The sequence below is a fragment of the Pelmatolapia mariae genome, linkage group LG8 (assembly GCF_036321145.2).
Source record: "Pelmatolapia mariae isolate MD_Pm_ZW linkage group LG8, Pm_UMD_F_2, whole genome shotgun sequence".
Classification (NCBI taxonomy): domain Eukaryota; kingdom Metazoa; phylum Chordata; class Actinopteri; order Cichliformes; family Cichlidae; genus Pelmatolapia; species Pelmatolapia mariae.
Window position 1 is genome coordinate 277,523 of NC_086234.1, and position 11,012 is coordinate 288,534.

At 43.4% G+C, this 11,012-nt stretch overlaps 1 protein-coding gene across 4 annotated transcripts in view; it reads right to left on the minus strand.

The window, feature by feature from the left end:
- tcerg1l (transcription elongation regulator 1 like) overlaps positions 1–4,835 on the minus strand; it is a 91,325-nt gene extending 86,490 nt beyond the window's left edge. For 3 of the 4 annotated variants that reach the window (XM_063482368.1, XM_063482367.1, XM_063482365.1), the window contains exons 1-2: positions 4,593–4,835; positions 2,477–2,751 (exon numbers count right to left, since the gene is read on the minus strand). In XM_063482368.1, the coding sequence (XP_063338438.1) occupies positions 2,477–2,677 (201 nt within the window). In that variant the 5' untranslated portion in view covers positions 2,678–2,751; positions 4,593–4,835. The remainder of the gene's footprint in view (positions 1–2,476; positions 2,752–4,592) is intronic. The other variant, XM_063482366.1, reaches the window with a different exon arrangement.
- Between the last annotated feature and the right edge of the window lie 6,177 nt (positions 4,836–11,012).

Below are 11,012 nucleotides of genomic sequence, written 5' to 3' on the forward strand. Positions count from 1 at the left end.
CTCATCATCCTCTTATTGAAAAAGGATTTTTCATCAAGGTGAAGGAGCTCTCAGAGATCCATTATCACTATAAAAACTAAAACTCCTTCATCCATCGTCCACGTGTGAAAAGAGGCGAGTCAGAGCACAGAGGTCCAGATCTGTCAGCGGGCTTTTCAGTCCAGGCGCAGAACCTCAGAACTCTCTGCAGCTCCTTCCTTTCTTGCCACCATTTAATGCCACTGTGCAGGATTTCAGACAGTTTTCTTTGTTCGACACAAACATGCTTTGAAAAGAAAAATTACTTCAGAAGGTCTGCTGATAAGATGTTAAATTCTGTCACTGGAGTTTATGCAGAAAGAATTAAAGAAGAGCAGCACGAGATAATTAACACGACACCGATAATTAACAGACAATTATTCACTTTGCCCTCAGGGATCATTAAAGTTTCATCTTATCTCCAGACTGCAGAGGAGGCCGAACTCACTTAAAGACACTTTAGATCAAACTGAAGAAGTGATGTGAGGAAATAATGTCCTTAACCCTTTCACTTCACATATAAATCAATCACTTTCAGGGACAAGATGAAACATGAGACATTAAAATAAACGAAGGTCTTGTAATCAGTCAGCGCTGCTCATGATTCAGCTCATTCACTGTTGTAATGTAATTACATTACAACAGAAATGTAATCACTTTGAGCTAATTAAATTCCATCCAAATGCTGACATGAGAGGGGATACGCTCGAACACATTTGCATCACTAAAATAGTGTATGCTGAATATATAGCATCAGATAAAGTATAAGAAAAAGTGTTGGACTGATTTGCATGTAACACAATGAAGCCGTCTCTACGTCTGGACACGCCTCGTTCATTCAGCAACCTAAATTCCAGACAACGTTTTTGATTGGTTTCCTTGTTTTAAGCCAGTCAAATCCTTCTGCATTGCTCCGTGTGACCTGACTCTTCTACAGCAGGGCAGGGGGCCTTCAGCGCTGTTAATTCATCAATAATGTCGTTAATTCACAGGAGACTCCAGCGTGACTCTGTAGAGTAAAACGTTTCCAGCTGTGAAAAGCTTTCTGTCACTTCCTGCTGAGGCTTTCTGCGCTCTGCACTTCTGCTGTATGAGGATGTGCGGGACTACCTGAGAATTCTGGGAAGTTCTCACTTTTCTTTCTTTGATAATTATTATTATTTGATTATGACGATCTCCCATAAACAAGAGAAGAAACTGTCAGGTTTGTTTATTCGATTATTTTCTAGTGAACTTTGAGCACATCAGCACCAATCACCCGATCTACCAAGAACAGTGCCAGATATGAGTGAACGGGCAACACTAACAATGATTACACAGAACAGGTTCAAACAGAGAAGATGGAAAGGCAGCCATTGTTTGATATTAAAAGAAAATCTTCCACTAGTCCATGATGAGGATGGTGTAGGGCAGGGGTGTCCAATTCCAGGCCTCGAGGGCCGGTGTCCTGCCGGTGTCACGGTTTAGATCTCACCCTGGGTCAACACACCTGAATCACATGATTAGTTCCTTAACAGGCTTCTGGAGAACTTCAAGACAGGTTGAGGAGGTCATGTAGCCATTTAAAGCAGCTGTGTTGGATCAAGGACACATCTAAACCCTGCAGGACACCGGCCCTCGAGGCCTGGAGTTCGACACCTGTGGTGTAGAGTCTTGGGACAGCTTTGGAGGATTCGTTCAACAAAGAGCTACTCTATTAGCAGCCTGTGGTAGGAAACTGAAAGGTGTGTAACAGCAGGATGTGCAGACAGACACAAAACAATATTTACAGACATATCCTCCACACGTTAGTACAATTTCAACATGGGAGAACTTTTGATTTTTAGAAAGTGCTTCTTGTTTCTGCTCCTGTGTGAGGTTGCAGGCATTTATTAAGGTCAAAGGAAAGAACCTGACACACAGTCACCTGTGGGCACAATTAGGACATCTTTTGTTAAATCCCAACTTAATTCAATGCAAGACATTATTGTAAGATTCAGACAACAATCTAACTTCAGATCTGCTGTAGTTCAATCAGCATCTGCATTTTGACATTGAATAAGTATGTGATACGTACAATAGCTGGAGACTGACAGAATAATGTGATACTGTAGAACTCTGTGGCTGCAGATTAAAAACGAGGCTCCGATGATCTCTGTGGGTTTTATTATGTCTGCAAAAAAATATCTTTACTGCCTGTATGTGTCCTAGTATCAGGTGACTGTTCTCCCCTCACAATAAATACGTATGCAACAAGGCCGGCAGTAAAAATAATATCGAACTCTCAGAGATGTCACTGTTTTAAAAGATAACTCACACCAAAGTAGCTGCGGTGTTCCCTGCACGTTGGTAATGTTTTGCTACATTTTACCACGTTACCCAATCAGCAGCAGAATTCAAATAAATCCCGCCTACACACAATGAATCAGCTGACAAAGATCTGACAGCACCGGTGATCAGTTCAGGTGTGTCACGTTACCTGCATCAGTTGTGCGTGCTCAGGTATCCACACAGCTGGGGGGTAGAACACCAAAGGAGGCATGGCCTGGTATGTTGCAGCTGACCAGCTGGACAACCACAGCCACTGGGGGGAGGGGTCAGTGCTTACAGACAGCCAGGGTGTGGTGGTGGTTACCATGCCAGCCGGCTGACCTTTAAACCTGGTGACTGGCAGCATCATGATGACATCACCATCTGAGTGGCAAACGGGCGAATTAGGGCTGAGCAGTATGATCACATGGGTCAAACTGTACGCTAAAAGAAATGAAAACAAAAGTTAATGCTGAGGTTAGCAATCTGCAAATAAAAAATACACAAAAAGAAAACATAAACGAGTCAAACCCGAGTTCAGAATGAAAATGTGAGCACATGCTTTCAACAGGAGTAACTCATCAACACGTGACATCAGCTTCATCAGTGCAGACTCACAGTGACACTTCCACAGAAACACTGCATCTTCATCTAAAATCAGTCCAGACACATCACGTATCACTGCCACACCAATAAATATTTAAAAGTTATTAAAGAACAAAATGTTAAACTGAAGTCTCAGACTGGTGTTTGAATTCCACTTTAATAATAGAATATAATTCTACTGTTTCTACTGTTACATTTAGTATACTCTCTTCATGGAAACCATTACTGATCCAACTGATCATCAATCCAATCATACGGATCACCTCAAAATCATCATCACATCTGTCAGAGTCGTGAGTGTAATTTCATTTTGATGGGGAAACGTTTGTTCTGAAACATAAACCATAAAAACCATTTCAGCTCAGCAGGAAAGAGAACCACGAGCATTTCCTGTTCTTTGAAACACTGATAAACCTTTATCGATTTATTGATCGGAGCAGGAGCCATTTTTATGGGTTGTTACCTTATGTGTGCCGCTAGGGGTCACCTTTTGTGTTTTACGATATGGTGTGTCTATGTGAACGTATTTAAGGTAGCGCACGTAATTAGCGGCGGGTGTGTTGTTGTTGGGAAGGAGCAAACAGTTTGTGACCGCTGTGCTGTTCTGATAAATGGTGTTGGATGAAGAGAACTGTTAACAACAAATGCAACTGATGGAAATGGGATAAAGATGTTAAATGGAGAAGATAAGTACGGCTGTTGGACTGTAACAGGTTTCATTCATAACAGTGGCATCGCGTCACCCCGCCAACGAACACCTCAGAGGCTTCAAGCGTAGCCTCTACAATCAGGATCAGCTGAAGTTTCTTTCTGCTGAATCCGTCCAACCACAAACAGTCACAACGTGTTTCCCACTGATGTTCCTCACAGGTTCCTCTCTGTCCTCCTACATCTTCACCACGGACACTGTCGGCAGCAGCAGTTTAGGTCACACGATCAACTACAGATTCAAACATTTTCCTTCACTGATCATTTTTATTATAATTTTAATTGATCGATCATCAGCCACATTTTATGATTATAAATCAATACACGATTGTTGTTATTAACAAATGAATTTTATTATAAAAAGAAAATGAAATTTTCTGTAGTAGCAAAGACTCACACTGAGCTCCAAGCCGTCATATTGGATTAAATGAATCCATTTTTATTTCAGTCATCTCTGTTCTGTTATCATTTATTATTTCACTAATGATTTTTACTCTTGGATGGTTTTTCACATTGTATATTGTAAAGTTCTTAAAGTAAGCCTGAGGTTTCTCACACTTGGATTACAGATTATTGTTTGGACTCAGGTATTGATCAGTAATCACTATAAATATCATATTAGAATTAGGAACCGTGAAGTTGGTGCTGTGTTAGGCATGAATGTGGCTGTCGAATCTTTTCTGAATAGTAACATTCAACTGAAAAATAATCACTTAATATTATTTTATATTTAACATGACGGTGAACATGGTGTCCTCACACACACACACACACACACACACACACACACACACACACATATTAATGACAGAGTTTGTATGTGTCTGTTTATTAAAGTCTTTCAACAGCTGGAGTCTCAGAGTCCAGCTGTGAACAGCTGCTGCTGAGGATGATGATGAGGAGGATGATGATGATCATGCAGACCTGCAGCTGACCGGAACATCACGGCAAATCCGGTAAGAGTCACCTACCGACCCGCGGAGCTCCTCCGGCGTCTATCCGGTAAACTGCTCCTCGCACCGGCGGGACCGAGCCTCTGCTCTCCGGTCACGTTCTTCGGGCTGCAGCTCGCGGACCCTCGCGGAGGTCCGCAGATCAGCCTCCAATACGGTAAAGGTGAAAGCACGCGCGCGGCATGACGTGAAAATACCGACAGACAGACGCAGACAGACCCGACGGACACGCCGCGCGTGTCACTGCGATGCCTGATGGTTGAAAAACACCGGAGCCCGCGTGCAGCTCCGCGTCGTCACGGAGTCTGCCCCCTCCCCCCTCTGTCCGGTACAAACGGATTTGAGCTCAGCTTCTCTCAGATCAAAGAGCCGCTCCCCTTCACGCGCGTGTGCGTGTAATAATCAATAATCCGTAAAAATCAGGAGGTTTGAGTTATTCGCGGTTATTGTGAGTTTGTGGTTCCCTTTGTCCTCCTGATCAGTTTTACTCACATCTTTTCTTGAGTCTCGTTTGTGTGCTCGTGTCTTCGGTCTCCTCCCACCTGTTTGTTTTGCTCACCTTGTTTCCGCTTCCATTGTCTGTTTGTCGTTAGTGTTGTGTTTCGTTCTCCTGTGCTCTGTTTTACTTTGAAAGACTGTTTAAGTTTTGCTTCCTGCCTCCCCCCTCCGGTACTGATCGCCTTTCACCTGGGCTCCTTCCCAGCACTTCCTAAGTTGGCCAACAGTTTAACCTGCATGTTCACTGAAATGGGCGGGGCTAGGAGCAGGGTCAGGATCTCCTGCCAGTGGTTATCTAAAACTGTGATTGGTCGGATGCTGCCAGACTTGCCCCTTTGATTCTGATTTCTGATGTTGGTGTTAGTCTGGGGTGGGGGAACTCAGGCCTCATGGGCCGGTGTCCCTGATCCATCACAGCTGCTTCACATGTCTAAATGACCTCCTCAACATGAAGTTCTCCAGAGGCCTGGTAAGGAACTAATCATGTGATTCAGGTGTGTTGACCCAGCGTGAGATCTAAAACCACCCCTGGTGAACTCAGAGAGCGGCGCTGTGCTTTGGGTATGCTGACCTCGCCTCATAGTTTGGATTGGGTGGCTGTAGCTCAGCTGGTAGAGCAGGTCACCCACCAACTGGAAGGTTGGTGGTTTGACCCTTGTTTGCTCCAGTCTGCATGCCAAATATCCCTGGGCAAGATGCTAACCCCATGTTGTTCTCTGATGCACCCATCGCAGGGTGAATGTTAGAGAGAAAGAAAAAAGTTCTCGTGTGAAACGTTTTGAGTGCTCAGAGTAGAAAAGCGATATACAAGAACCAGGTTACCACCAGAGAACAGGAAGAGCCACTACCACTGACCTTTTAAAAGAAAAGGAAAAATTCTCCACATGTGATATTTTTTCAGGTATCTGTGAATGTTTACATCCTCCACTCATTCATTGTTGTTTTTCATGTATAAAGATAATAAAAAAATGACCCAATCAATGAAGCTTTAAGACAGAAAACAGAATCTAACCCAGTCCTGGGCAACTGCAGGCCTCGAGGGCCGGTGTCCTGCGGGTTTTAAATTTGACCCTGTGTAAGCACACCTGAATCATATGATTAGGTCATTAACAGGCTTCTGGAGAACTTCGAGACATGTTGAGGAGGTCATTTAACCATTTTAATCAGCTGTGTTGGATCAAGGACACGTCTAAACCCTGCAGGACACCGGCCCTCGAGGCCTGGAGTTGGAGACCCCCGATCTAACCCAAACTTTTTGGTTTCTTTAAAATAATCTGCCAACATTCACAGATTCTTGGTTCAGTGTGCGTCTTTTTTCCATGTGTCAGTCATCGAAAAAAATGTCGTATGATGCGGTAGATCATAGCGGCGAGCATCTCCTCTGAAAGGTCGACAGTTAATCCGTCTGTCAATATCAGTGTGTGTTTGCAGAGATTACAGCAGAGCCGCTCGACTCAGAAACAATTACTGATATCAGGTAAAATAAACACACTCGTCACCGGAATATGTCGGATTAAATTGTGTGTGTGCTCAGAAAAAACTCACACGTACAGAATAAACTGTCGTCATTATCGCACTAATGGGTGTTTGCTTGTGATCGACACACATGCACACACAGGTCTGATGAATGAGTACGGCAGTATTTTATAGTGATGTCACAGATTAAATCTCAAATGGAGTATGACTGAGGACATAAAACTTCGGGGATCAGGTGCTAAATTGTGTCTATTTTGTTCCCGTTTTCTGTGATAGAAACTGAAATCTGAACTCATCACTATTTTAAGGGACAAACTGATCTCTGTGGATAAAATGAAGTTTACAGAAACCTGTTTTCAGTACATGATCTGATTTTCTGAGACAAATCTGCACAGACTGAAACTCAGCCTGAAGCGTAATGACTGGCAGACTTCAGAAATGAATAAATGATTTTCCCTGGTTGGCAGCAGAGTGGAGCTTCACCACTGATTTAATTAATTCAAATTAGCCGAGGATATCAGAGAACATTTAACCCGTTTCATGTAAAACTGCTAATCCCTGGTGGAGGTGTAAATGAGGCTTTGCATTCATAAAAAACCTCACTCCAGCTGAAGGCATGAGTATTAAAATAAACTTCACATGAGGCAGTGAAACAAAGTCACAGAACAAATATTTATAGGAACTAGGACAGATCAGTGCAGAAGAGGATAAACAAAAATCATGTCCTGGGAAATGCAGAGAAGTCCTCCATACTAACACTTCACGTGTTTATTGATCACTTGGAGTAACGTCTTTTAATCAGGTGAAAAAACAATCAAGCAGCTCCTCGAGCAACAGCAAACTTCATTCAACATTTCCTGCTGATGAACGTCAGTCAACAGACATTTTGGGCCCTCCACCTCATCGGCATTTCTGGATTATTGTCTTGATCAGCTCTGAGGGGTTGATGTCAGGAGCGCTTCGTGTGACAGACCCCTGCTCTCGTATTGTTGCCCTGTCGCTGCGATGGTAAATGCCAAACAGTTGATTCTGTTCGTCTGGATGTTTTCAGTGGGAGAAACGTTTCGTCACATTCTTCAGTCTCAGCTGACTGCAGGTTTCTTATAAACAGCACCTTTACACAGTGACTGACACCAGCCCACTGAAGGAACCATGGGCTGGGAGGTCAGGTCCTCCATCATTAAATATGCAAATTCTCATGGGCATTGATCAACGACCGCGGTTCTGTAACTGCACTCTATCGGAGCGCAACACCCTACAACGGATAGTAAGAACAGCTGAGAAGATCATTGGAGCCTGTCTCCCCTCCATCACGGACACCTATCACACCCGCTCCGACCGCAGAGCAACCAGCATCGTGGAGGACCCCACACACCCCTCACACACCCTTCACCCTGCTGGCTTCTGGAAAGAGGTACCGGAGCATCCGGGCCCTCAGTGCCAGACTGAGGAACAGTTTCTCCCCCCAGGCCGTCAGACTCCTGAACACTCAGTGACTGGATGAACACACCTTCATAAATCAACTAACCACTGTTTGCAAAACTCACTGCCACTGTTGCACTTTTCTATTGCACTGTTGTGTTTGTGTCATTCTGGAGGGCTTTTTGCAGTTTTTGCACACTTGTCTCTCACATTATGTAGCCCTGTGTTGATTGTCTGCCATATGTAGGAATGTCGGAGGAGCGTTGTCTTGCTGTGTACTGTAACACTGACCATGGTTGCCACTAGAATTGTCTTGACTTGTGCTTCCCTGGCCGCTGTATCTGTGGGGACGTGTTCGCTGTGATGCCCAGTTTGTATTAATGAGAGAAGAAGAATAAAAGAATAAATCAGTATAGGGACATACAAAAGTTTAACACACATGACAACTCACACTGGGTTAAAGGCCAAAGAGAAAAGATGTGTTTTTAAAAGCACGGTAAAAACAGCAAGAGACGGAGCCTGCCTGACCTCCAGAGGCAGCTCCTTTTACATGTTAGGAGCCAAAAGTGCAAAGGCTGTGTCTCCTGTGGATTTATAAAAATGTCTTCGGGACAGTCAAAGCTCCTGGTTAGCAGATCTAAGAGTACGTGATGGCATGTAAGGGTGAAGCAGGTCCACTTTCACACCTAAATGAGTAAATGCTGTTTTTTTCATGTGGGACAGCTGGAGCCACTGGATTTAAAAAGCATCACCTCAGTCACTTTTCATTAAAATTAAGATTAAAGATAATTATTAAGATAAAATTCAGTGCTATCCACTCCCTGATGGCAGTGAACAGAACCGCTATGTTTTAAAGGGAAATAGACTTGACATCATCAGCATATACAGTCAGGGAAAAATGATTTTGTAAGTTTGCCCACAAAGAAATGATCAGCCTATCATTTCTATGGTAGCTTTATTTGAACAGTGGGAGACAGAACAATAACCAACAAATCCAGAAAAAGGCATTTGAAAAAAGTCAAATTAATTCACATTTTCATGAATGAAACAAATATATGATGCTTTGGTGCTTGGTGGCAAAACCTTTGTTGCAATCACAGAGGTCAGTTTCACATGTCGGGGGGATTTTGTCCCAGTCCTCGATGCAGCTCCTCTGCAAGTCATTGAAGTTTTGTGGCTGACGTTTGGCAACTCGAACCTTCAGCTCCCTCTACAGATTTCCTAAAAACATGTCAAAAAACGTTAAATGAGAGGGCGTGTCCAAACCTGTGACACACATTTATAAATATATAGTGTTTGACACTGTTAGACAGGAGCCATGCACACGACAGTCTGGATGTGTTTTGCACTGCAGCTGTTTGGGAGCTGCTTCAGAGGATAATGAGCATAGAGTTAATGATGCTTTTGTTTACCTTTTGACTGAGAGCAGGCTGAGTCCTCCGACCTCCAGCCCATGAACATGAGCAGCTTTCAAAAGTGTTTCGTGATAATATTTCACACAGAAACAGAAACTCTGAAATGTGTAAAAATCCTTTTTCTTTGTTCCTTCTCCTCTCTGAGTTTGGCAGTTTGTCATTGTTTTAAATGACTGCTGGTCATACACACTGCAACACACACTAGCAGATACATACACACAGTGTTAGTGAGGGGTGAAATTGAGTTGTTTCAGTCTGGAGACTGAAACTAAAGAATAATAGAGAGAGAGAGCATGAGAGAGGCTCAGCTATTACACTGAAGCATTTTCAAACCTCCTATTTTCCTCTATTATCTCCATCTCTCGTCTGTCCATCTGTCCCACGCTCACTCTGTTGTCATGTTGTGATGATGAAAGCTGTTTAAATAGCTGCAGTCGGCATGACAACACAAAACACACCCATTACCCCGACTGTCAGCTAGAGCTGATTAGTTAAAGTGTTTCCTAAAACACAATTATCCTCTTTTCTTCCTCTCCTTTATGGTCTCCATGGAAACAGCATGTTGTAGTTTCACCAGCTGTCACCATTGTGATGTATCATCCTAATTTATGAGCAGGATTGGTGTTTACACGTGGAGATCTGTGTACAGATGAATTTATTCAGGCCAAAAAGCCACTTGCTGTTTTCCTGGTCATTTAAACACAAACTCAGAGCTTAAAACCAACAACCACAGACAGACAAACCACACAAAACCACTCGAACTGTCCTGAACAGAAACCCACTGGAAGGTTCTTCCATTGAAGCCAGCAAGCATCTAACCAACCATGCCTCAATTACAGAAGTGTAGGTAGCAGGCCTGAACTGATAATCTAGCACCAGTACCGGTCCGTGAGTCATTTGGTACCGGGCCGCGAGAGTTGAGGGGTTTTAGCGTTATTTTGTTATCGTTTTTTTCGTTAACTCGGTTTTCTTGGGTCTTTTCACGTGTGTTATGAATAAATCTTCTTTTTTTCGGTACGGGTACTAGTTTTATTTTGTTGTATTTATCCGCGACACCTTAAAGGCCGGTCTGTGAAAATATTGTTGGGCACAAACCGGTCCGTGGCGCAAAAAAGGTTGGGGACCGCTGATCTAGCACACCGGGCATTTTCCCAGTCAGCTGATGCACTTTGGGCCTGATGTGTCAATCAAAGGACTGCCGCGCAGTGGACAGAAACACAATTGTTCAATGACATTAATGTCACTGTATTGCCCAATCAAATCTCTTAACGCAGTCGGCCCCTTACCCTACCATCGCTGTGTTCATACACATTGCAGAACAGAGTTTAGTGTGGAAGAAGTGGAGCTGAAATCTAAGAGAGAAAGCTAAACTTGTCAGATTAACTAACATGCTAGCTGTTGGCTGCTGCACTATCAACAGTACGAGCAACAAACTGCTAGCCAGGGCTCACAGTAATAAGAGGCTGCTGTTTTTTAGGGTTAGACGTGACGAAGAGACAGAGGAAGGTGAAATTAATGTGGTAGGAAAATAGACGTAATTAAGTAGAGAGTTAAGGATTTAGGTCAAATGGACGGCTACTGTGACTGTGAGCCGGTGCTCATAGCTAAAGTTGGACTTATTTGTTGC